Raw genomic sequence first — 27,352 nt, 5'->3', positions numbered from 1 at the left:
CACACGTGACATCACCAGCGGGCAAAGTGCTCCTCAGGTTCCTGGGGCTCCCCCAAGCCCCTCATTCAGGAGCACACGCACTGGGTCAAGGCAGGGATGGCATTTCTGGACTTTTTGAGCCAAGTCTTCCTCCCTCACCACCACCCTGTGCTCATCCACAAAGTCATAAAAGTCCAACCGAAGCAAACAAATCTTCCCCTCCTTACTGGTTAACACTTGAAATGCTTTCCTTACAGGGCAACTTTTATGACTCATCATTAAAGAAAAAACCTTATACCGCTATGAGAGACAAGAGATCAATACTGTCAGATCACTGTCAAGTGCAGTTGCCAGTGGAGGAGGGGAAACTAGAATCGTGACTGTGGGAATGGAGGCGGCGGGGCGGACACAGGCAGGAGAAAGGCAAATTGTGCTCAGAATTTGTTCTGGGGCCACCCTCACGGTATGACTGAGATGTCGCTCACTGGCCCTTCACTCAAGACACTAGACAAGCATTGGTAAAGCATGAACATTTATATTTAATTTACATTTTGACAATTTGCACATAAATAACAATGTAAACCAGTATGTAAACATAAGATAATTTGTTGTTCTAGCAAAGTAAAAAGCCAGTAACTTTGGTCAGTTTTAACTTTGAGTAGAAGGAAAAAATAATAAAACCACTGCTGATTGTGGGCTCAACATTCACATGTAAGAGGCCTCAGAGGGAAAGTCAGATGATAAAGAGAATCAAGCAGTCTCAAGCCACTGGGCAGATCTCGGTAAAAAATCCCCATGTAGGAGAAAGCTCAAAGGGAAAAGAGAACAAATGAGTGGTTGGGAAAGAAAGTATTTGGTGTCTCTGATGCTTTGGTTTACCTGCGATTAAGGACTGTTTTTGTCAAACACTGAGACATACAAAATTGTCAGTTTCATCAAAGGAACAGATCAGTAAGGCTCTTGGTGTTCCCTGGATTACCCTCAATCTGTTGTTCTCTTCTGCAGGATCAGTTACTCAGAAAGGAGGGAGACAAACAACCAGAGGGAAAAGTTACAGTGGACAATATGATTTTTATTTCTGGGACTTGGGTTTGACCACATTGTCAGAATGTGGCCCCCACCCCAAAATTAAATAAAGCCATCTCGGATTGTCCTTTAATAGTAAAAAAGCGATGTCTCTCTTTCTCCCTGCTTGTTACTCGGTCTCCACCTTTGCTCCAAGGTTTTAGGGTCTCTTACAAGAGAAGGGGGTGCCCAGGCTCACCAATGCGATTGTGAGGTCATTGAGTGCTAATTAAGCAAAGTCTTAGAAAGGGTTTTTTTTTTTTTTTTTTTTGGCCGTTAGGAAAAAAAGTAGGATCTTTTACATGGTTTGGCTCACAATTGAAGTGGTTATAAATATATTATATATACACATGGAATAGTGGTATAAATAGATTTATAAATATACATCGTTCTCCGCTACACCTTGAATGCCGACAGGTCATCTTGGGCTTAGCAGAGGAGACAGAATGGCATGCATTCTAGCTTTCTGGCGCACACTAGCTTTCTCCTCTGGTAGCAAATTAGAGAAGCCATCACTTCCTGCACTACTGGACACACTCAATGAGGTAATTGTTGTTGCAACTTTGCAATGCCCTTTCTTCTTCAATTAAGTTAACCATAAAATGTAAAAACACAAATACTGAGGAAAGTCTGAGTTGTACAGAAAAAAAATACAATTGATGTGTTGGGGATAGGAATGTTCATTACCCGCTTTGACCCTAAGACAATGAGAATACCCGTTTTCCGGTTTGGGTTTTTTTTTTTTTTTAAAGGGTGGCCTGAGCCTAACTAACTCCAATCCTTCCTGGTAGAGCACCATGTTTGTGCCATTGTGACATAACAACAAAAAAGACCAACAATAAAAACACCCAGACTCATGCCCCAAGACCTCACACATACAAAACTACCTGTGCTCTGGGAATGTTTTGCAGTGGTTTTAAATGTGGTATTTTGTCTTCTTCACATTTTCAGATAAAGCTCTGGGATGTAAAAGTTTCCTGGCCACTCTGAATGGTCACATGACTTTGGGGTGGGGTGACCCTGATTGTTTTTTTTGGAGGGAGATAGATTGGCAAAGCGTTCTTGTCACCTTTCTGGTAAATCTGTGGCTGGGGTGTCGGGGGGGGGGATCTGAGCTATCTACAGAAACATACAAGATTCTCTTTCTTATTTCTTCTACTGAAGTTATTACTGGGTAATTCTGCACACATACCCCCAAGTTATACAATGCTGTTCAAATGGTACAATCCTATGAATGAACACATCAACTGCCTAACTTTGGCAATACCAAAACTTCATTTCCAAACCATTATTATAGAGGGAGGTTGACTGAAGTAATATGTTTGTTTACTAGAACTTAGGTACTTAAAACAGATGTGCAGAAATTATCTACAAAGAATGGCCACCAGACAAAAATACAACATTTAACTCAAATTACAAGGAATTCTTCCAGTCATTGTAAACTTTTTTTTTAATTATTGCTTTTTGAATGATAAATTGTATAATAAATTATGAAGGATTATCATTGAAAAAATAATTATGGCTAGGCAATAGTCTTAGCAATGGGAAGGCTATGCAAACATATCCACACAAATATTCAAAATACACAGGTTCAAATATATAGATGGGGTGTAAATAAGTATATATAATATGTATATATATATTGTCTTTGCCTCATTTATACCCTGAGATTTCAGTAACTTTGGGGCTCCTTCTTTAATTCCAGAGAGGTGAGGGGAAACCATGTGCCGTCAGGAGAGCTTTGCAGAACTGTAATTATGTACAAGCATTTGTTACAGCCACCCTGACTCGCCAAGTCATAAGTTAAGAAACAAGACAAAACACCTTTTGTTTTCTGAAAATCTTAAGGATCTATTGGTTCAACTGTTTCTTGTTTGACCTTTACAGGTCCTAGAGGTAGTGGGTTGCTGTGAGGCAACTTCAGGAGGGACGGGTCTGTTGACTCATAGAGGCTACACCCTGAGAGCAGTCCATTCCCCACGTTTCTTTGCAAAGACACTTTCAGGCCAGTTTCTTCTTTCTCTTTTCTGACCACGGCCAGAATTTCCTTTTCCACCACTGAAGTCACATCGATGTTGTCCTCCATGTCCTCCAGCCGGTCAGCATTGTCGCTGATGTCAAACTTCTCAATTTCTTCATTGATTCTGGTCAGGTCCTCCAGAGGCAGCCCAGTGGCCGGGGCCGCAGGACAGTGCCCCTTCAGATGGACCTTGAGGCTGCAGAGGTGGATGTAGCTCTTGTGGCAGTGGGCGCACTTGTGGGGCCGCTCCCGGGTGTGTAGGCGCTTGTGGAGTTTCAGGTGTACAAACTGGGTGAACTTGGCGGGGCACACCTTGCACTGGTAAGGTTTCTCTCCCGAGTGGAGTCGCAGGTGGGTCTTGAGATTGCTGGTGCTGCTAAATCGCTTGTGGCAAACCTACCGTGTGAGGAAGAGGGTAGAGAAGGGGGGCGGAGAGACCAGGAGATTAAGAGCTGCCAAGAGGAAGGGCAGGCTGCCAACCCACGCCCTGCAACCTGGGAGGGGAGAAAACTCACTGTGGCCCCGGCTGCTGTGGCATTAAGCAAACAGGGCCATGTGGGCGCTGGGGGTGGTGCGTCCCTCCCCTACCGGTTTCCACCCACTGCAAGCTGGCTGTGTCATCCTCTGGGTGCATCAGCAGCCCATGGAAGGCAGAATTCCTGGGCTGGTTTAAACCATGGGATATGGGAGGATGGGAGGACGACTCCTGAGACCCTATCTACAAAGGTCCAACGTTCTACCCAGAAAACCCTGCCCACCTGGCATTCATGTGGCTTCTCTCCCGTGTGTACCAGGTAGTGTTTCTGCAGGTGGGCGAGCTGCGTGAAACCCTTGTTGCAAGTCTGGCATTTGAAAGGCCGTTCTCCACTGTGCACCCGGAGGTGGACCTGGGAAGAAGCCACATGCGTTAGCTCTGCTCTCCCTTGGCCGGCCACTGTGAGGCCGAACACTCCCTCCCGCTCAGGGACTGGGGCGTTTATGATGCAAACCTCTAAAGAGAAAAAGCATCACTACGAAGTTAAAACAAATGGAACCTCACGTGATTTTCAGAACAGAAGCAGGACCTTGAAACCGATCTAACCCAAACCCTGCTGCGGTTTAATCGTGCAGAAGACACTCTGGGGAGGGGACTTGTCCCAAGGCGCACAGCAGAGTGGCAGAAGCAAAAGCAAACCCGCCTCACGCTGTGAAAATCGCCATTTATAACCTGTGGGGAGGCGAACCAGATCCCAATGCGCCTTGTGCCCCCGCAGGGCCTACCTTCAGATTTGAGAGCTGGCCAAAGGTCTTGGCACAAACGTTGCACTCATACTTGATCTTGCCGTTCTGCTTCTTCAGGGGGTAGGGGAGCGTCTTGTAGCCGGTCATGTTCCTCTTGTTCTTGATGAGATTCACGGCCTCATCGTTGCCGCCGCCGGGAGCGGCCGCGGCCGCTGAGGTAGCTTTGGGCTGCACCACGTGCTCGGCCGTGGCCGCGGTGCCGGCCGTCGGGGACCCGCTGGTGGGGCTGCAGGCCTTGTCCTTCAGGCTGGCGGCCGTCCCGGGCAGGGAGAAGGCGCTGTGCGACGGGGCGGGCACCAGCACTTCCCGGGGGTGCTCGGGCTGCAGCAGCCGGCGCGTCCCCTCCGAGGGCAGCGAGCTGGGGAAGGAGGCGGGCGCCAGCATCGGGGGAGGCAGGCCGCCCCCGCCCAGGAGGCCGCTGTACACCGGGTACAGCCTGGGGAAGAGGCCGAAGTTGTTGAGGCCGTTGATGTTGCCCACGGCGCCCAGGCTGTTGCAGTTCATGCCGTAGGGCGGCAGCAGGAACTTGGGGTAGTGCGCGTTGTAGGACGGGATGAAGGCGGGCGGCAGGTGCGGGGCCGGCGCGTAGCCAGGGTAGGAGCCCAGCCCTTCAGCGGCGCCGTACGGAGCGTTCAAGTAAGCGTAGGAGTCGCGGTGCTCCTGGGCGCCGGGCGCCAGCGGCGACACGGCGTTCCCCGGGCTGCTGTGAGGGCTGCAGCTCTGCAAGCTCCGGTCGGGGCTGCTGCGCGCAGAGGGGCTGGGCGGCGTGGAGGACGGGATGGGGGAGTGCGTGATGTAGGTGGGCCTCTCCATCCCGTAGGCCAGGGACGCCTTCACAAAGTCTTCCGGGAGAGGGGCCCGGATGGGGTACACCACCCGCGGGTAGAAGGGCATGTCGGGGCTCCCGTTTTTTCTGAAGTCGTCCGGGCCCTTTTCTGAAGTCAGGGGTGAAATGTTGGAGCGGTACAAGTCCTTTCCTTTGGGAGGGTGGGAGTCCAATTTCAGGATTTCTTTCACGCTGTATTCTCTCTTTGGGACGTTCCTGGGGCAAAGTTCATGTTTCTCAGTGCTCTGCTGCTTTGGATGGCTCTGGATTTGTGCTGAAATAAAGAAAGGGTGATTACTCAGAGGGAGACAGAAAATTGAAGCGACGTTGGCTCAAGATGCTCACTCCCTGAGCACACCCCAGCCACAGCTGCCCCGAGAGGGACACCTGGCTTCTCCACGCCTACTCATTCTGGAAGGCTCAAGCCACTCGCGTTCCTTCTCAGCAAAAGCGGGTCACTGGTGCGGGCATCGAGCAAGCAAATAGCACCGTTTGGATTTATTTTGTTTCCACTTGTAGAAACCTCATGATAGAAAAGTTCTGTTCCACCTAGACTAGGAGCGCCTCCATGAAAATGGGGTGGAAAAATACCACGTGTGTGTGTGTGGGGGGTGTCACTGGTTAATAGAAGTCATTCTCATGTTCACGATTTACCTAAAGGAAATCAGCACACCCTGTAAACTAGATGTGAAAGATTAAGACTCATTTCAAGTAATAGGCAGTCATCAATTTTCACCTTGATTCTTGTTTAATTGAATTTGATAAAACCCTCTTCAAATTGCCTCTGCCGAACAGATTCGCAACGTGATGTCACCCCTTCCACTCAATTTGCTGACAACACCAGAATTTCACTGAGGCCCTGGTCTAACCAGGCTCCCAGTAATGCTGTCCCCTGGAATCACAGGCGTGACATAGCCATCTCTGCCAAACCACAACAGGCTCTTCCCGAGCCAGTTCAATTGCTTAGAGCACCAAAGAAAACAGGCAGCTGAGATGAAAGCATTCATTCCAAAAGACAGCATGTTATTACTCTGTCAATAGACTGTTTAGGAACAGCAGCAATGAGAGGACAGTTCCAGGTAGTCCAGGCCATCGCCAGCCCTGCTCCATCCGAACACATGGAACAAACAATACCTTCAGGAAAACACCAGCCAGAGCAGGGAAAACCAAAGGTAAAATACAGGCTGCTGACTTGGAAATCTGGCAGGTGGAGGGCAATGGCTCCAGCCTGAACACCTGCCCCAGGCGTAGGCGTTGGTTGAAGGCATCAGCCATTGGTGGGTGTAGATGCCACAAGGCAGGAGAGCTCCTGGCCTTGGCATTAGAGAGGACAGGCACCTCTGCAAAAGTATCAGTTTGTTGTCTTAAAAAAAAAAAAAAAAAAAAAGTCCCTGTCTGATTTAACCAAGAGAGAACTCCAGGCTCGATATCTGATAGGTCTCTAGAAGTGAACTCTGTGGAGCTCCAGAATCTGAGCTCTTCAAATCCATTCTCTGGCCTGACAAGCTTGAGGGATTCGATTCCAGTTTGAGAGCCCCTCCGAGAGTGTTATCTCTGCTGGCTGTTATCAGTTACTCCTGGGTGAGCCAGCAGCCCCAGAATAAACACAGCCCAGACACTATCAGGGAAGATGCTGATGGGGGCAGTGATGGAAGGCTTGTTGAGGGAGAGGGGTTTCTGAAGCCACTAAACCAAAATAAATATCCCCTTATCAGGCCAATATCAGTCTTTCAGTGAGGCTCAGCAGGCAGGAAGTTCAAATTGTCACTTTTGTTTTTTAAAGCTGAAATGGTAAAGGAAGAGAGACAACTCAGTTGGAAAACTGATAGGCAAGGCATCTCAGAAGCTGCAGGAGAGGATTCTGAGGTGAAAAAGAATGATTTGGAGGCATCCACATAAGCTCACACTTTAAAAAAAGATGTCCACCTAATAAAATGAACACATAGAAACTTCACCACCGTAACTTTCTGCCATTTTTATGTGGCAAATTACATCTAAGCCTCGTAATTTTTTTTTTTTTACGGTGGCTTCACCACTCTCTTGGTTCGAAAATTTAATAAACGAAAGTCACAAGCAAAAAGTCTGTCTGTCCCTACCACAGTCCCTCCTATTTATTCTTACTAAGCACCTCAATAATCCAATTAATGAGCTGCAACAAAGCCAATGAATGAGCCAACAGACAAGAAATTCGGAATTTATAATATTCTATGCAAACTACCGAGCACAGTGTGCCTGGTGTACAGAAAATCCACCATAAATGTTGCTCTCTTATGCCTTCATAAAAATACATTTATTTCTAATTACAAAACCATATCCAGAAGGCAATGCCAGCCCCCCTCCGGTGTTCCAAGGTGGCAAGTATGGAGTCTATAGGAGGTTCATTTAAAAAAATCCTACCTCAGCAGCTGAGTAATCAGTGGAGCTGGTGTCATTTCTGACCCTCCCACTCAGCAGCAGCTTGAGTTAACATGAAAAAGAAAATCAAGATCTGTTTTTGTTCTTAAATCTTAAATGGCTGTAGGCGGACAGAGTCATTTCAAGAGTGAACGGCTTCTGAAGGCTCTGAATGGCTTAATTATGCCGACTCACATTTTCGATCTATAATAAGAACCCCCAAGACTACAAGAAAGAACCTAGAAGTTCTGCAGTAGGCAAAACAAAGTCTGTTTTCAACTGAAACTGAGAAAGCAGATTAACATTTAGAAGTCTATAATTTGGTCAACTGTTTTCTAGATGGGTTAGTTAGATAGATAGAAAAAAAAATACCAAAAAACTTGAGAGGGGTGGGAGTTGCACTTAAATCGTTCCGACTCCTTTTCTCTGGCTCTTTCAAAATGCCGATTTGTGATGCCAGCTCTTGTTTTTCTTCACCTCAGTTTTCTTCCAATCTCCTCAAAACTCTACCAAGTGAACCATCACTGCCACTTTATCTTATTTTTTGTTTTGTTTTTGTTTTTTTGGTTTTTAGGGCCGCACCCGTGGCATATGGAGGTTCCCAGGCTAGGGGTCCAATCGGAGCTGTAGCCTCTGGCCTACACCACAGCCACAGCAACACCAGAGCCGAGCTGTGTCTGTGACCTACCACAGCTCACAGCAATGCCAGATCCTTAACCCACTGAGCGAGGCCAGGGATCGAACCAGAAACCTCAAGGTTCCTGGTCAGATTCGTTTCTGCTGCGCCACAACAAGAACTCCCATCACTGCCATTTTAAAGCCTTCATAGAGGTTCTGACACAGGCTTCTATTGTGCTTGAAGCGTGGAAGCCGACACAACTCATGTGAAGACACAATCTACTTATTAGGCCTGATGAAATAGTGGAAATTTTTCTGATTGGTGTCTCACTCATCAGTTACCACACCTGAGACAAATGGTTTCACAATCAGCAGCAGGAATCTTGGCTGAACGGCACTGGTTATTGTTAACGCTCATTCTTTACTACGAATACTGGAAAATGAATGGGTACCTGAAAAGGGTTAAGTCACCATTTAGAAAAAATTCTGCATAAATACAAAGGGATATTCGAGGGGACAAAGGCACTTTCTGACATACACAAAAGTTGCTTCTGGACACAGAGAATAAGCCTCTGAACCTTAAAAATGCCATGCAGAGCCTTTCCTTGGGGAATTGAGCTGCAAGGCCTTTAAAGCCTTATTTCGATTGGCAGGAGGTGAGGGACATATGTGACAACACTTCTTCGTGGTTGGGGCAAAGTCACCAGGGTGGATCATCTCAAATGGAGCTAGTGTTCCAAAAAAAAAAAAAGTCTTTCTCCAAATCCACAAATGACTAAGCCCCAGGAATGCGAGAAGGCCCCTGAGAGGAAGTGAATGGCTACAGGGACAGTCAGGAGGAGGCAGTCCGTCGGCCTGGGAGATGTCCTACTTGAATATGAGTTGCCTTTTACCACCAGGCCCCTGGGCCTGGTACCTACACATGGTGAAGTAGCTGCAGGGCTCCTGGGATGCTTGGCACTAGTGATATGATGGCGACTCGGGTGACTGAAGAGAGAGGAGGGAAAAGAAACCGCCACCATTGGCCAGCACCTGCTTATATCCACCATGCTCATGTTGGACGCCAGTTTGTTTCCAAACATGCCAAGACTTCTTCCTGAAGCTCAAGGGTGCACTAAGCTTGAGTGTGTAAGGACACCAAGACAAATTTAAAGATGACCCTATGGTGGCGGTCCTTAAGCTTTTATAGCCCCAGCTTTTTGGACAACTACAAATATACTGGCAATCAGAGGGGGAGCTGGTGATGACCATATCGACGATTGATGAATTTGGGTAAAGGGTCTCGGAATTGTTTGTACTGTTCATGCAACTTCTCCTTAAGTTGGAAATGCGATCAAAACAAAAGCTTACTGGGAGTTCCCGCCGTGGTGCAGTGGGTTAAGAATCCAACTGTGGCATCTCAAGTCGCTGTGGAGATGTGGGTTTGATACCCGGCCTGGTGCAGTGGTTTAAAAGATCTGGCATGTTTGCAGCTGTGGCTTGGATTCAATCCCTGGCCCAGGAACTTCCATATGCCTCAGGTGAGGCCATAAAAAAACAAAGAAAAAAAAAATCCTGCCCCAAACAAAAGGTTACCAAAATTTCAGCATTTAGAATGTGAAAACTTTTAAACCAAAAGGAGTTAATTTTATTTTACTTTATTTTATTTTGTCTTTTTAGGGTCATACCCAAGACATATGGAGGTTCCTGGGCTAGGGGTCGAATCAGAGCAGCAGCTGCTGGCCTACACCACAGCCTCAGCAACATGGGATCTGAGCCACATCTGAGACCTATGCCACAGCTCACGGCAGTGGCAGATCCTTAAGCCACTGAGTGGGGCCAAGGATCAAACCCTTGTCCTCATGGGTACTATCGAGTTCATTAACCGCTGAGCCACAATGGGAACTCCCCCAAAAAGAGCTAATTTTAAAAACTGCCTTAAAACTCAGCAGTTTGAGGACACACCATCATAGTTACAACAGGTTGGAATTTTATGGTAAATCTTCAACCATTCTTAGAGATCACTTGAGAATGAGTAAAATGAAGTAGCCCCCTGCAGAGAGGTCATGACAGGAACTTCAACCAAATAAAAAAGTAAAAGCTTGTATACCTAAGGAACTGAGAATTTGTTCAGATAAAGTGATAGGTGGTTACTGTAATGCTGATCAGGAGGTCAGATAATTAGGTTTTTACCATAAGGAAGGAAGCTAAGCTATGAAATCTTTATAGTTATCAGTTATCCATTTTGAATAAGATTTGAAAAATTATAGCCCTGAGTTTTTCTAGAAACAACCTCTTACAAGGTTTCACATCACACCAGAACTTGATAACCAAATATGCATCTCTACAATATTTCAATGTGCATTTTAGGCACTGAAAAAAATTACGACACACCAGGAGCTGTACCTTGCTTTTTTGGCATGTCAGGACCAGTCTCTGATATCCTGTAATCCTATCTACCCCCTTTTGGAGAGATTAGCACTGGACATAGATTTCTTCCTGTAACTTTTGGAGCTGAACACCCAAAGTTGCTCTCAGTAGTTTTTAAATGATCAAACTTCATTCTAAGGAATAGAGACTAAAAAAAAAAAAAAAATGTTTTCCTCTTCCCAGTCCCTGGTTTAAGCCACCTACTTGGCCCAACAGAGAAAACCATGTAATTAAACAACGTGTCATTAGCACAAAGGGGCAGAACTGACATTACTGGCATTTTTAATTTTTTTGTTCTGTAATCCACTTACTGTCATTCATCATTGTCAGCTCTCCAGGATAAGGGTGGTGGAGCCTTTCCGCAAAGTCCCGACAATACCACACAAGAAGCTCCTGGTTGGCAGGAATGGGCTTAATGGTGTAGAAGTAGATGTTCATGCCGTTCTGACAGGCGGCCAGGTTCTGCTCCGGGGCAGAGAGTGCTGGGTTCACGTAGCGCAGCCAGTTGCTCTTCTCCTCGTTAAAGCCATCGATGAAGTGGTGAAGCTCCCCTCTGGAATAGATCTGCCCAAAAGAGAAGAAGACACACTGGAAAAGAAAGCCCCGAAGCAATGGAAAGCTTCCCCCGGCACCTCAGAAAGGTACCGCCCGAGTGGGATTTCTGGTCCCTGACAGCCTCACTTGAAAAGGAAATCAGTTTAGCCGGAGTCCTCTTGAATCAGCAGAAATAAGGGCGGAAACAGGGAAGGCACCCATTTGTCAGTTACCTTTTCCATTTCAGTTTTAGTGTCTTTTCATGTTGGGGGCGTGGGGGGGAGAATGAAACAAAATGTCGTTTAAAGAGCTGCCTTCGGAAGGATTAAACCACCACCTAGTACTATTTCTGCTACTGCGCAGTGAATGGCTCACAGGCGATGCCACTAACTTGAGTTCCGATTATGCTGACTTTTAATGCTTTGAGTCACTGGGTATTGGACCAGCCTGACTGAGTACGTCAAAATGAGTCTCTCAACGTTTTCTATGGCCTCTGTACTTGCCTGTTTCCTACACCCCCGCCCGCCCGAGCAAGGCTAAAACTATGCAAACATCCTCCACCCCCAAGCCTCCAAGTCCAGCAGTGACTCTTGTTCATCTGAATACTTGGAACCTTGCCTTTTTGTGGAAACACTGGGTGGGGCCAAGGTGAACTTCACCTGCCACAACAAAACGAACACCGGGACAGAAGCCAAAAGTTGACAGTCTACTGAGAAGTCACTTTTCCTCTTGATAAACAGCTATGGCCTTGAGCTTTCTTTCAAAGCCAAAGGAGAGGAGAGGAGGTTGGCTAAGACGCCACTCACAGAGCCACAGGCCTGGGGTGTTTGGAAAAAGAACTGGAAGCAACCAGCTTATTCTTTCAAGACAGCAACCAAAATGAAGAATTTGGTTTGCCCTAGAGTAAGAGTAATTCTGGTTAACAGATGCCCTCAGGCCACTCGGTGAAAAGGCAGAGGGAATAGGAGAAATGAACATCTACATTCTTCCTGAGCCGGCTTTATAAACAAACTCCTTATCCTTCCACAGAAAAGCTTCTCTTTCCCTCCGTTTAAGATGTACCCACCTTGTCTTCAGACTTAAGAAAGCTCCTTGCACCTACACACTCAGTACCTGCTTAGCTGCAACTTGGGGGCTCCAAGCTGGTGGGCAGGGCTCATAGCAGAAGTTTGGCTCTAACCAGACAGCAGGTGATGGCTTTGTCCTTAGTCACCTACTGATTATGTTCGTGTATAAATTCTTTCTGCATTTCGCGTCAGCGTTATCAGAGACAAAAAGGAACTCTGTCCCTTTAACACGGGCAGTAAACACCAGAATCACTTTCTTTTAAGAGTAACTTCCTGTAAATTGTGAAGGGGGAAATACATGTGGCTTCATCAAAGCAGCTTGTGAGAGCTTTTGCGGTGTGTTTTGTTAAGAGAAAATGGAACAAGGCTGGGTGAATTCTGCTATCAAGAGGGGTTTTCAAGTTTGTTTACTCTGATGTGCAAACTTCCAGGAACATGGGGTTCCATCGCTCTGCACTTCGCTGGGCGGAAACTGCTTTCTAAAGCTACGGCTGTGTTGATTCCAGTCAGCCTTCCACGGACTACAATTTACTGTATCCTCATTTAAAAACAGAAATGTCGATGCCATGAAGTCACACACGCACACACACACACCCACAAGAAAATAAAGTAATGATACGTCAGATGGATGCCGCTCCCTCTCACCCTCACAGCATTTCCATATATTATCAAGAAGATTAAAAACGTGCTGACTCATTGCACAGTTACAAGAAATGTCACTGGTTTCTCAACTTGAACATCCCTAATCTTCTTTGACTGTGTAATTTGCATGAAACTTTTTCTTTCCCCACAACAGATGTTCATATTCCTGCCAGCAAAATCAGGATGCTTTGAACAAGCAGTGGGAAGTTATCTCCCTAGAAAATCCTTTGCACGTGAAAGAAAGACCTGCTTCAAAGAAATCCTCCCAAGGAAAGCACTTCAGTTGCTCAGAGTCAATCTTCCATGAACCAGGGAACTGGGACAGAGATAGGAGGTTTGTAAGTATTTCTTGTCTTTTTTCAAAAGAATCACACATTAAAGAGACTTGGGCTGGATTGTCTTAATCCTGACCTTCCACTCCCAAGAATTACACATCACGATAGCTCACTTCTGAGAAGACCTTACTGGCAAGAAAGGTGAAAATGCACTCCCACTTTGCCAGGTATCAAATATTCAGGTATTAAATATACTTTAAGCACGAGTAATTATTAAATAAAATTTGTGAGCACACAATTCTTAGTGGACAATTCTCAGTGATCTCTTGTTTGGGAAATACTAAAGTATTTCTAAAAACACACAACTTCCTGGATTAAAAAAAAAATTGTGTTCCTTAGGAACAGTTTCTGAATGATCCCCAAATATGTCTCTTATAAAGATACTTGTCCTAAAGATATAAGCGTTCTAAGGTAAATACTGACCAGAGTAAGTGTAATGCAATTTTTGTTGTCACCATGTACATGTTCCTTAAAAGAATTTAAATAATGGTTTCCCAGTAATTATGTACATGTTATGCAAATATATATTTTGGGAATTCCATTGTGGCTCAGCAGTAACAAACCCGATTAGTATCCATGACCATGCAGGTTCAATCCCTGGCCTTGCTCAGTGGGTCTGGGATTCATCATTGCTATGAGCTGCTAGAGGTTGCAGATGAAGCTCAGATCTGGCCTTGCTGTGGCTGGCAGCTGCACCCATCTTGGCTGTGGCTGTGGTGTAGGCCGGCAGCTGCAGCTCCAATTTGACCCCTAGCCTGGGAACTTCCATATGCCCTGGGTACAGCCCTAAAAAGAAAAAAAAAAAAATGCTTTTAAATTTAGTAAAGGGAGTTCCTGTCATGGCGCAGTGGAAATGAATCTGACTAGGAACCATGAGGTTGCGGGTTTGATCCCTGGCCTTGCTCAGTGGGTTAAGGAACCGGCATTGCCCTGAGCTGTGGTGTAGGTCACAGACACGGCTCGGATCCCGAATTGCTGTGGCTGTGGTGTAGGTCGGTGGCTAAAGCTCTGATTGGACCCCCTAGCCTGGGAACCTCCATATGCCGTGGGTGTGGCCCCGAAAAGACAAAAAAAAAAGCCAAAATAGATAAATAAATATATTTAGTGAAGGTATCTTTATTTTCCAACTGAGAAAACAGAGTGTCCCAGAGAGCTCTCTGGGAAAAGGGAAAGCAGTTTGAGTTTTTCTCTTTTCATCTTAATCCAAGGTCTTTTACTCAAAGATTCTATCTATTTAGTTCATCTGTGAGGTCATTTCTAACTGTGATCTTCTAAAGGGAACTATACTGGTGGACTCTGACGGGATGTTAAAGGAAAGTTCATCATCTTGAATGACTGTAAGCATTTTCCTTATGCTATGGGAGTAACCAACATACTGTCAAATCCAATAGGTTTATGGTACAGATGCATTTAAACAGGACTAGTCATGCGGTCCATCTCCATTCCCCGCGCACCCATCCTTCCTTCATGGCATTTATTTTCCAGGTAATCCAGTTATGATGACTCTTCCATTCAATTAAAGTTAAGTCAGCAAGAATCAAGAAGGGGTGATATCTAAGTCTTTGGTGACTCATTACTACTTCCTTGCACAAAAATGCAAATGAACTTAGCCTTGAAGCAAGCAGCAAACTGTTTCCTTTCATCACAAAGGCTCTAATGAATTGCAAAAATTAAGATTCACACAGAGACCATATATCTCCATCCTTGTGTTTTCCCTGAAAACGGGGCTGTGTTTTCCAAGCCAAGCATTTAACCAGTTTCATCATGCTTTGCTTAGAAAATTCCGTGTCCGTGGAGACCCTGAATACTTGTGGTGAGCCCCAGGACAGGTTGAAAAAGGAAGTGACCCAGCAATTTTAGTTTCATTTTTTCCCCTTAATAGTTACTGAGTCTGGAAAAATTTCCCTACTTACCCGCCAAAAATATTGCCTGTTGGCGTTCTTGGGAACTGTGTCGTTGGTGTAGATTTCACCTATTAGAGGTCCAAAACGTGTTCCCTTTGGTATGTATTCTTTACTCACCACTCCAATAACCTAAAGGGGGTAAAAGATAAGAAACAATGACTTCAACGGTAAAATGGTAATTGATCCTTTCATGTGAATGAATTGAACTGTCACATGGTAATACAACCAACAATGACAAAACTGTACTATGGAGAGCAGACATTAATGGTGCTTATATAATTAGCAACGAGCTTTACTTTGGGGGAAAACCATCTTTTAAACTCTTAGATCATAAGCAAATACTGGACCAAGTATACATAGTCAAATTCTCCCGTGACTAAGGGTCCTTTATTTTTACTAATACTGTTTATGCTAGAAGAAAAGACAGGGTAATCATTCTATTTTAGAACGAGATTCAGACACTGCAGAATTAGATAATGAAGGTTAGACGGTTTCAGCGTGTTCCTAGTTTCCTATTTCTTCTCCCCCAAACCATAAACACAGTGTGTTGAAGGGGAATAAAAGAGTTTTAACCTCAGAAACCAAAATAATGTTCCTTGGTTGTTCCACAAAGGCCTAAAGAACCAGAAACAAAACACATTCTATTTTTTTCATTCCAGATGAGGTTTTTTTTTTTTTCTTTTTTCTTTTTTCTTCTTCTTAACTTGTAAGTTCTCTTTAATAGAAGAACGTTCTTCCAAGTAACTTTGTTCTTCTCTAGCATCTTCTTCTGAACAGTGGTCAAAAGTCTTCCTTTGAAATGGAATTTATACCGAGGAGAGCTGTGGGTTCTAAGATCTGAGGAAATGACCTTCTCAGACTGGATGCATCACAACGTTTTGACTTTATAGGGCCTTGCTAAAGAAACAGGTTAACTATACCAGTTCCTCCTTGATCGTAAATTTCTTAAGTGGGGGAGGGGTGCAAAAAAAAATCACCAACCACGGATCAGGAAGCAATTCATCACTATTCAAAAGAACTGCTCTGTAATAGTCCCTTACAACATTTTGCAGTTCTTTTTCTTTTGGTTTTCATTTGCTCACTTTCCCATTTTTATTTTCTTTTTCCAAAACAGCTTACCAATCACTTACTGAATACCTTGCTGAAATGGGCCAAGAGGGGAAAGAAAACGTAAGACTGATTTCCAACTTTTATTATCCCCAGTGGCTCCTTTACATTTCTGCACCCGAAACGGTCAGCCCAAACACAGGAATCAATAAATGTTCACTGTGGAATCTAAGACTTTTGTTACGACATACACCAATACCTCATTAAATCTCCTCCAGAATTTAGGCCTCCATTTAAATGGATATAGAATAAGCACACCTACATGGTTGTGATGGACCAGTCTTTCTCAGATATGTGACTTATCAGCCAATGATTTTTTAAAATTAATATCTAATATAGAAGCCAATGGACCATACTCAGACTGGAAAGACAAAAAAAAAAAAAAAAAGTAAGAAAATTTCCTATAGCTAACACAAGCTGAAACAAGGTTGGTGAGCTAGAATGTTATTTTTGGTCCTTTATGAATTTCTGGCAGAGAGCTGAAAAAAGCAGATGTTCACTTCATCCTCCTCCTCTGCCTCATTTACATCTATCTGCCCTTTCATAACAGTTCATCGTTATTGGTATATGTTGGCAGTGGGGGACAGGAGTATTTGAGAACAGTTTTGAGATAAAAATACAGACTGAAGCTTAAGTAGACCTATTTATTCAAAGGCTCATTGTTTATGATATATTATTGAACCAAATTAATTGGAAGAATTCAGGGAATCAGCTTCTATGACACATAAATCATCTAGCATTCCTATCTGAGTGGTTATTCCATAATATTAAACAGGGAAAACAAATAATGTCATTTGTTGGTGAGCCAATAATTAGCAGTTGATATTTTCAACATATCCACTTTAAAGCAGTCATTTTAAGAAAGGTACTCAACTGGTTCATCAACTTTGTTTTAAATTATAGTCTCTGGCAGACAGTGTCTTGGGAGTCAGAGCTTGATTACCCACAAGCAGCATTACATTAAGGTCAGGGTTTTTCTTCTGAATTGCCATTCTTTTAACCATGGGCCTTGTGGTATTCAGCTATCAATCTTACACTAAGAAAACATACACCCTTTTCTTATGATCCAAAAGAAGTCACCGAGCATCTTGTTCCTACAAAGGAGTTTGTAGAAGACATAAGCTACCCAACGGCCTTTGATCACAGCTACAGGCAAGTCACTGAGGAAGCTGTAAGGTGGCACTTGAAGTAGCTCTTGCCATCTGAAACCTTACGCATGCAACTCAGTGGGCAAAACAGGAGAACAATGAAAAAGAGGAACGTCGGTCTAGGAAGAGGAAAGGGAGGTCTATGAAAATCCTCAATCCCAAACAAATAAAAAGAGCCTCAATATTAGATTATCTTTGCAAGTGGGAAAGAGCCCTAATATTTTAAGTTCTGTGATGCACTGGGCATGGGCCACAGATCAGCTCACACCTACAGGTGAACAGAGACACCAAACCATAGAATTGAGGTTGGAAGGAAGCATGTAGCTTATATACCACCTCGAACTCTTCCCAGTCCAGCATCATAACACATGGTCAACACGTTCATCTCTACCTCTGTCTCTGTCTGAGACGTCATTCAAAGAGGATCTAAGAGCTGCAACTCTAAGATTCCAATTTTAAGATTCCAGTGCTCAGCTAGGTAACTGGAGCAGGGATAGGAACCAGGGCAGTTTTTAATGGGAAGTGGGAGACCAAGTCATACTTCTCTCTCTGGCCCTGGCAAGATCCAGATGTGAATCTTGGCCAAGAACGTTCTATCTTTGGAGCCAGCACATAAAACAGGGGAACCTGGTGTGTGCCATGAATTTCCCACGGCTAAAAAGACTAATTGAGAAAGGGTTCACCTAGCTCAGGAAGGAAACGTTGCTAGAACTGACCAGGGTCCTAAAGCATCACTGCTGGGGACTGGCTGCTATGTGTCACCCCAAAACTGGAGGGCACCGGCCTCGACACTTCCCTGCCCTGCCTGCCCGCTCAGGGCAGACCACTTCACCACGTGGGCAAACCTGTCTGCCTGTGACCTCAGTTACACAACATACCCTGATGTCTGTGGCTTGCAGACAAAAAACAGGGCTTGTTTTCCATTTTACAAAATGAAGGTGGAGTTCCCATCATGGCTCAGTGGAAAGGAATCTGACTAGCATCCATGAGGATGCAGGTTTGATCCCTGGCCTCTCTCAGTGGGTTAAGGATCCAGCATTGCCATGAGCTGTGGTGTAGGTTGCAGAAACGGCTTGGATCTCACGTTGCTGTGGCTGTGCTGTAGGCAGGCAGCTGTAGCTCCGATTAGACCCCTAGCCTGAGAACTTCCCTGTGTCGCCCTCAAAAGACAAAAAACAAACAAACAAACAAAATGAAGGTGTTACAACTTAGTATGGGTGGAGTGGGGGTGCTGAATGAAAGTCTGATAGCAAGGCGAATGAAATTTTTTTAAAAAGCAAATTCCCTCTTTAGGCATATAAGCTTAGAGATGCATGGCAGTGAGTTTTAAGCAGAAACATCATTCAGGTCTAAATCTGGTATAAGCATCCTCACCCCAAATTATATTAAAATCATTGTAATTGCTAGCTCTTTCTTCCCCTCCCCCTCCACAAAAATGACTCATTCAATTAAAATTCTATTTTGAATACCAGGATATTTGCATAGAGATGACTACACCTCTGCAGTGGACCAAGACTTCAGCCTGTACTTCACCCCATTTTTTTTAAAGGGGTGAAGTAGATAGAGATATTTTTGGAAGCTTTCCTTCTTAGTTATCTTTATGTTAAAGGCAATGTGACTATGCCTTGGTCCATGGTCTCCCCAGTAAAAGGCAGAATGAAAGGGAGTTGCATGGTTTGGTGAGATACTTTTTACACATGGCCTTAGTTAATAATGGACTTCAATCAACATGGATAAGCATCACCTGATGCCTATTGCCACACAATTCTGGGACGTCAGACACAGAGCCAGAGAGTCTCTTCAATGCAAGCACCCTTAGTACAGACGTACCGCGCCTAGAACCTGAGTGTTGATATCTTTCTGTATTCAAGTCTTCACAGAAGATTATTTCAGGAGGACAAGGGGAAAATCCCCCTAAAAGAATAGCCCAGCAGTTTAAAAAGTTTTAAAAGTTTTTTGAATAGTAGGTCTATATTTGGTTTGCGTTCTGGAAATAGGAAGTAAGAACGGCCTCATTAAAGGTGCGGAATGATTCTAAACCAAATCTAAAAATGAGGGTCAAGATCAGAAATATGGTTTGTATGTTTTGTTTTTAAACCAAAAAAAAAGGTGCTGACACATAGCACAAATTCATAATGAAAAATGGTTTTGTTAAAAAAAAAATCCCCAGGATGTCAGCACAACAGCACACGGTGTAACATCTTCTGCTACTTAAATGAAAACATTTAAAGCAGGGCAAGATAAATCAGTCAGATAAAAACTACACGTACAAAGGCTTTTTTTCCTCTTTCCACGGCTCATGGGTCTGAAGGAACCAACTGCATAACAACAATGTAAACATTTCATCCATCCTGAAGGTGTCTGTTCTAGAACGGGTTTGCCACTATCACATTCTCAATGGCTTAATTCCACAGTTCTTTCGCCACCTCGAGGGAGCTGTCCGTTGCCAAAGTGCAAAAAGGAAGGAGGGGAAAAACCAAAAAAAAAAAACAGGTACACATTCCAGAGAGAGCTTCGGAGACGATTACATTTAAGTTGGTTTCCTGGTTGCTTGTATGATGAGGGACAAAAGATGTACTGCTCCCTCTTCAAGCATTTCCTAGTAGAGGAAAATGGAATAAGAGAATCCTGATCCCTTATTAGGTGGGTTTGGAAGGAACCTCCTTAGGAACACAGGCCCTATATGCTTTTTGGGAATTGAATGCACTGAAACAGGGAGCTCCACATTCAGAGAAAAAATACCAAACAAGCTTAATAAAGGATAGGGCTGAGATATACTAAGACAATAAATAAAACCACAGTGACACCAAGAGGGGCCAGTGTAGCACAATCAAGAAGCTCGGTTGGGGAAGTCTGAAGAACTTTGCTCTGGCTCTAACTATACACCTTAAGTGACTATCTTTCTGAACCTTGGACTAATGCTCTAAGGGCGTCATTCTATTTAGCTTTGATTTTTAAGTAGAATGATGAAAAGTGAAAGACTTAAGAGCTGAACTGAGGGTAAGAACACTGCAGAACTAAAAGGCAAGGGTGACCCACAGAATGGAGGCCTTTATTTCAATTCCAAGGGGTTGGACAGGGCAACAGAGCACAAATGAAAACTACGAACATACCAATATTTGGTCAAACTTGATATTCGGGGGGGGGGGGGGGTGCTACACCTTTTAAAGCCATAGACACAGCCAAATTTTAAATACTCAAAGCACACAGTGACTCCACAGGCCACATATTAAGAGCCTTTCTATGCAGAAGAGTGTTACTTTCAGAAAGAGGTGTAATTAAGGTCAATCTCTGGGGTGAAAAAAATTTTTTTTTTTTTTTTTAGCTGTGCTGGGCTCATAAGGAAGTTCCCAGCCTGGGATTGAACCCGCACCAGTTTTGACCAGCTGCGGCAGCGCTAGAAAGACCCTTAACCCGCTGAGCCACAAGGAAACTTCCTGGGGTGAAAATTTTGGTAATGTCCAACTACAATTTAAATTTTGCTTTTTGTGAAGTCAGCCTCCTTTCTCCCAGCAGGAAAAAAGAAAAAATAATAATAATAAAGAAAAAGAAAGAAAGGTTGTGCTTTAATGAAACTCAAAGGAGAGTCGCTCTATTTAATTTTAGACAGCTGTGTCACCCCCGCACCAACAACACTGAACTCAGATGCACAAACAGGAAAGAGACAAAGTATTTCCCAAACAGGCTCTACACCCCTTCAAACGCTGTTCCTTAGGGAAGGAGGAAAGTGATGTGACTCGGTTGTAATAGTATCGCATTCTGGATTCCTACAGCAAATGATCACCTTTCCACTCCTTTCTGAAGGCAGTGAGAACTGACAGTGACCTGCAGTGGGGGCGACGGTCTGGAAGGGTCCGTTCCTTCCCCTGAGCCCGGCAGTCGACCAATGAGAGCAACTGCAGTAGCTGAATTCTCAAAACAAGAGGTGGTTCTGCAAGTTATTTCAACAGCTAAACATCACGCCTAGCTATAATCATTATATAAAAGGGTAAACACAAATCCTCTGCTTCATTCCAAGTTTGGGTTTTCAGCCCCTTTGAAACAACAAAGAGTGTACCCACTTCAGAGGCTAAGAAGGAATGGGCCTGCCAGCCCAGCCAGAGCAAAGGAGCTGTGCAGATAAACAGTGGTTAGCGCTGAAGTCATGCGGACAGAGGACACTTTTACATGAACCTCTTCTCCATTTATACCATCAGTTCATAAACACGTCAAGGTTTTGAGAATAATTTTAGAAACCCAGCTAATAAAGCCGGCTCGTTAAAAAAGAATAAAGCCATCTCATGACCAAAAGGAGACAAAGGAAACATGAAAAACATTTTCTTTTCCCCCTACCAAAAAGTTTTCTCCCTCAAAAGCTATTGTACAATGAGGGGTCAAGGGCCGGTGAGTCCAGAGTGGCCAGATATTTTCTCCAAGTTGCTGACAATCTCACTCACCCCTTGCTGCCACTTAGCTCTTCCAGGACGTGTCAACTTGCCAAAAGATTTAACTGTTTACTAATTAGTATGGAATAGTGGCAGACTGGAGAAAATGAGGAGGGACCCACTGAGGGCAAGAGAAAGCAATGAAAGAAGTGAATTAAGTGATCAATTATTTACTGATACTTAGAGTTTCTCCCAGGGATACCAGGCCTCAAGGGCAAGTAGGGAGATTTGGCTTCAGGTGCCAATCTTCTTCAGCAAGAAACCAGAGGCTTACCTCTTTGCTGTTGGTGGCATATTTGAAAAGCAGATTCCTTGGTAAGGATGCCTCTGCCTGAACCGAAATCCCTCCATCGGCGCCAGAATCCCAAGGGTGGTCGTTCACAATGTATGTACACTTCTCCTCAAACTCAGCCTCTGTCCACAGAGTCATATCCGCGTCCTCCATGTCCATTTTCATGGTCCCCTCGGTCCCCACTGCCAACCCTGGAAACTTCACGGCACTGGAGCTACACTTGGGGGCAGCCTGGAAGAGAAGGGAAAGGCCTTTAATCCCCATTGTCCTGTGGCTCCTCCGAGAGGCTATGACTAATACAGTCGTCTGAAGACTTTAAAAGCAGATACAGAGCGCTTGGTACAGTTGAGTAAGAGCCAAAAAGCTGTATAAAGAAGACTGCTTTGGAGAAGCAAGGTTTTAAGTGCTTCCCTTGGTTTAAAAAAAAAAAAAAAAAAAGTGGCAACCTCATTGGGGGAAATAGTTAAAAAAAAAAAGAAAAAGAAAAGAACCACCTCTGAACAATCCCCAGCTTTACCTCTCACGGCAGAAAAATGCTGTGGGCGCCCAGTCCTCTGTCCCTGGACGCCTGGGGTCATGGCCGCCAGACCCTCAGCGCTGTGGAAAAGCTGCCTCAGAAAAGTGTCACAAACAAGGAGAGGAAGAGGAAGGAGCTCTGTCTGCCTCTGAATGAAGCTAAAAATGGAAAGCGCGTGTGGTGCAGGAGCGGAACCCAGCCTGCCTTTTCCAAATGGGGAAGACTGAACTTTCCCACCAGCTCCCAACGCAAAACAACTTTCAAAACAACTCCCCCCCCAACCCCCTCTGCAGCGCGATCTCTTTCATCCTCTCACACGGAAGGCTGAAAAGGGTTGCATCCTGCCAGCATCACTGAGCTGCATCTTTTCAGAAACATTTGGACCATAGGAAAAGAGGGAGGAAAGATGGGGGGAGGGGGGCGCGACAACTCCCCGCAGTTTCTTTTGACCGTGGGCATCTTGAAAAAGCAAAAAACCGAACACAAGACTGTTCAATAGAATTCCCTGGAGAGAATTCCTTTAGGAGTCCTCGGCTACAAATAGCACTTTCCATTTAAATCTGAAAGTGTACGAATTCCCAGAAGTCGCTGATGGGCTACAGTTTACTGTAACTAAAGTTATAACAAATACAGAAGACTGAGAAAGCGAGCTCTGCTTCCACTTGTAAATTGAGAAGGGTATTCCCGCAAATCCTCCTCACACGCAGGAAGAGTGCTTTCCAGAGAGAGAGAGAGAGAGAGAGAGAGAGAGAGAGAGAGAAGAGAGAGAGGTAAACACCGTCCGCAGTTTTCCCATACCAACGCGTTGGGGGAAAAGTCGGAACGTGGGTAGCATTTCCATGTAAGAGCGTGTCCTCGTTAGAATGTAAACATAACACTGTCGAAGTCCTTCAGGGTGGCTCTTACCTTCTATTTCTTCCCTGAATATGATGCTCTTAAAAAAAAAAAAAAAAAAAAGTCGAATGCGAAGTTGTCTTTCCCTCCGTGACGATTTAAAAGTGCTCACGTCTATGTGGTTGCAACAGGTACAGTCACGATGCCAAATAAATGTTAAAATAAAACAAAAAATTTAAATGAAGCCGACCCAAAATAGTCACTTCGTGTGACGGTGGGGTGGGCGGGAGCCACTACTGAAATTTCAATGAACTGACAATTATGCCTAGAACTGAAAGGGTTAATGATTCATAAGGAAAAAGTCTTATAAATGTTTGACAGCACCAAGTGCCCTAAAGCACAAGCATTTCTGGTGTCTACCGCGACTGCGTTAGCACGAAAAAAAAAAAAAAAGTTTTCGGATTTAAAAACAAGATCAAGTTCCTTACCAAGGTCGTACCCACACGTTTTTCCAAGCAAATATCCAACATCGGAGATAAGTGTTGCTCATCCCTACACAGTCTGCATGTGCTCCGCGTTCCCCTCCCCGCCGAGGGCTGGCGCGCACCGCCGCGGTGCCCTCTGCTCCGGCCGCCGGCGCCCGCGTCCCGGCTCCCGACGCGGACAGGTGCCGCGCTGCTCTGCCTCTCCGCAACACTGGAGGGCCGAGTGTCACGGCAGCACTTTCTGTCTGTTAACTCGGCCGGCGGCTCGGCCCTTTCCCCTCCCTGCTGCGGATTTCTGATTCACTCCTACCAGCTGCCTGAAGTGGGGGCGTGGCCACACCTGGACTCGGCCGCGCCGCGCCGCGCTCGGCCAGGGCTTTCCCCCAGCTCGCCAGAGCCTGGCGCTTCCTCTCTGCTCTGCGAATTTCAACATTGACTTGGAATCTTCTGACTTCCCTTTGAAGGCGCTTAACCTAAGCGTTAACTCGGGCCTCATTGTATTCTAAATACTCCAGACCGCCCTTCTTCCTGCTGCGGCTTTGGAAGGGGGCGCACATTCCTGAAATTCGGGGAAACCGAAAAATTACCTACAACTGTTGGCGTTGTTCCTCGGCGCAGATCCGGTTACAAAACACACGGAATTTACTTGAAGAGTGCATGTGAAAAGAGCAATTGTTTTTGCATTGAATGTAATAAAGATGGAGCTGTCTAGTCCTCAAGCTATTGCCTGTGAAATACCCGTTTTCTCCTCCCCTACTTGTAAGCTTCCATTTCTCTTGCTAACTAAAAGCGCACTCAAATTTAGTAGAACTGACTTCCTTCTTTCAACTATTTAGGAAAGAGGGAAATAGGAAGAAGTTATAATCCTACATATTAAAATGTCTTTGCCTTTTCTCTCCTCCCCTAAACCCACAGGCAGACTTCCCAGGAGTGTGTGAGCAAAGTGTAGAGCGTTAATGTTTCCTAGTTAAAGGGAATGTGGAACTGATCACTGGCAAGTGGAAGGCAGACGGAGGCAGTAATTAGTGAGGCTCTTCGACGGGAGCCCTGTCCGGCTCTTGCTCCAGCCCCAGTCAGTCCTCTGTTGAAGGAAGGACATCCTGTGATGATGGCATACAATGTCCTGTTTGTTTATTATTAAGAGCGTGGACCTTGCATTCCTGCTTCTCATTACAAAACAAACCAGATGCTTTACTTCCTTCAGTGGTCTTGTGCCTTCAGCAAGGAATCCTCTAATTCAGGGAAACGATGATGCAAGGGGTCCGTTTAGAGCAGACACCCCATTACAAGGACTGTCTGGAGCACTGCGACACAAGTCTCCCACTATTCCTGCTGCCCTTCTAAAAATTCTCTCTCCTTCAACCTTTGGCTGCCAGTGTCTTTACTAACAGTTTCAATACATGTGTGCACACACACCCAGTCCCAACAGGCACACACACCCCCACATACACACCCAGTCCCAACCAATGATACCAACTTAGTCACACAATCAAGTGGACATGTGAGTATTTGTTTACAGGAAGAAACAAAACAAAGCAAAACAAAAGCCCAACTCAATCATAAAAAATGTCTGTTTACCTTTCAAATTTCTTTTCTCTTTTAAGAAGATTTCCTAGAATTTTTCTGGGGGGGGGGGGTTAGACGGGAGGCAAAAGATGGTGCTTGAGTCTAAAATCATTCCACAATCTCTGTAGTACTGAACAATTAAATTCCCACTAGGGGACATATGTAACCCACACTCCCAGCTCACTGCCTGATGACCTGCGATTGCAATGTTATGCCAGAGGAGACGCTAGCACCCAGAGGAAACACGACTTTTAGGCGGCACACGTGCTGGGGGTATAAAACTGAATGAACAATTCCTTACAAGAGTTCTCAGAAAGCGCCAAGATGATAATTAAACAAGAGAAATCCAGCCTTCTCCAGAGGGTTTATTAACTGATGCTGAGTCAGCGCCCGCATGGACAAAAAAACAATGTAGTCACACTGAAGGCCGGCCTGCTGTTCAAACAGTCTCGCCTGCAGATGTTAAAGAGTATCTCACTTCCCTTTTAGAACCAAACTCTTGTCTTAGGCCATATACACCCCTGCAAGTGCTGGTGAGTCAACCGTGGTGGGGTAAAGGAATGGGCAAAAAGTTGCAAGGTTGAGGTGGGCAGAGGCTCCTTTAAGCCAAATATTTACTCTAATGACTGGAAGATGCCAGTGAATCAACTCACTGTTAATTAATATCAGCCTGCACTCACCTTCAGAGGTGGTGAAATGAGCTTGAGTCTAGGGAGGACGCAAACTTCAAATACCAGCGTGGGGCTTAGCAGGCAACCCTAAAATTAGTTCCAGGTGCTCCAGCTGAGCTGGACAAGGCCACGAGTGGAACTTGAAGGAAAGTCAAATTTGAGACCCAGTGTTGGACTATAAAACCCTTCAAATAATCCAAAGAAGCACCAAACCAAACCATTTTTTTTACTGTCATTGTAGCAGTCAAGGGATATAATTTAATGTGATATAATTTAAAATGAAAGCTGCAAAAAAGGAAGAGGGAATAAAGGAAGGAAGCAGGCCCCCGTCGTAAGACAACGCATGTTCATACAGTCCTATCTAGGTATAGTCCAGCACAAAAGTGCTTGGGGGTGAGGAGGGGAGGCAGAGAGGAGAAGGGGTGGCCCTCCAAATGTCACTCACCCCTTCTAGAAGGCCCAATGAGCACCGCATTTAGGATGTTGGCAAGCAGGCAGACGTCAGCACTGGTACAGCTGTGCAGAGAGAGCTAGCTATCTAAGGCTGCCCCTGACTAGAGTCTTTACATCTCAAAGTGTTTGCTTCTAAGTAATGCCTTGGTGTGTTTTTAGTCACTATATTATTTCCCTCCCTGTTAGAGCACCAAAAAAAAAAAAAAAAAAAGCCAATCTCAGTTACCTTTATTAATCAGCATTTCTCAGGCAGAGTTCTCTCCTTAAGAGTGTTCACAATGGCAGCGAATCATGAATGATCCAAACAGCTCGCCTCTCAGAAACCCCCATCTATTCCCTTTGATGGTGTCATCACAGCAGCTCGACAAGCCTATGATACTCAGCCTCAGCTACTGGGCCCGGCCCAGTCCTCTCTCGGTGGGTTGGGCGTTGCACTTGTAGGCGGCCAGATGAGTGTGGGCGAAGACTATTGTAGAAGGAAGGGAAGTTGAGCACCAAATCTGGAGACCTGGCTCCCCTTGGGAAAAAAACAACTCTCTCTCTTTTTTTTTTTTTCCTAAGGAAAGTAAAAAATGGGATGAAATGGGCCTAAGATGAAACGTGTTTTCATTTTCTAATTCAACTCCTGCTCTACCCAAACAAGGTCAATGACAGAGTAACCACATCAAGAGGACACCCCCCCCACCCTCCCTTCCCCACTCCCTACCCACCCACTCACCCTCACCCCCCACACCCACTTCCCACTTCCTGTAAGTCAGGCATCTTCATGCTGGTAAACATT

At 44.9% G+C, this 27,352-nt stretch overlaps 1 protein-coding gene across 7 annotated transcripts; it reads right to left on the bottom strand.

Annotated features, from left to right (window-relative positions):
- Window positions 1–498: 498 nt before the first annotated feature.
- On the bottom strand, window positions 499–26,819 carry PRDM1 (PR/SET domain 1). Of its 7 annotated transcripts, none has more exons than XM_047761728.1 (7): window positions 26,798–26,819; window positions 22,028–22,276; window positions 15,084–15,203; window positions 10,904–11,156; window positions 4,325–5,445; window positions 3,823–3,951; window positions 499–3,460 (listed from the first exon to the last, which is right to left on the bottom strand). In XM_047761728.1, exons 2-7 carry the CDS (start codon window positions 22,208–22,210, stop codon window positions 2,888–2,890), a joined length of 2,379 nt encoding a protein of 792 aa, XP_047617684.1. In that variant the 5' UTR covers window positions 22,211–22,276; window positions 26,798–26,819; the 3' UTR covers window positions 499–2,887. The 7 variants fall into 7 exon arrangements, with proteins under 7 accessions (XP_047617684.1, XP_047617666.1, XP_047617677.1 ...); XM_047761710.1 differs by lacking the exon at window positions 26,798–26,819 and adding an exon at window positions 23,885–24,168; XM_047761721.1 differs by lacking the exon at window positions 26,798–26,819 and adding an exon at window positions 23,361–23,458.
- Window positions 26,820–27,352: the final 533 nt, after the last annotated feature.

Source organism: Phacochoerus africanus, chromosome 2 (genome assembly GCF_016906955.1).
Source record: "Phacochoerus africanus isolate WHEZ1 chromosome 2, ROS_Pafr_v1, whole genome shotgun sequence".
NCBI classification, from domain to species: Eukaryota; Metazoa; Chordata; class Mammalia; order Artiodactyla; family Suidae; genus Phacochoerus; species Phacochoerus africanus.
Note: the sequence above shows the minus strand (reverse complement) of the source record. Positions and strands in the feature narration are given on the sequence as shown.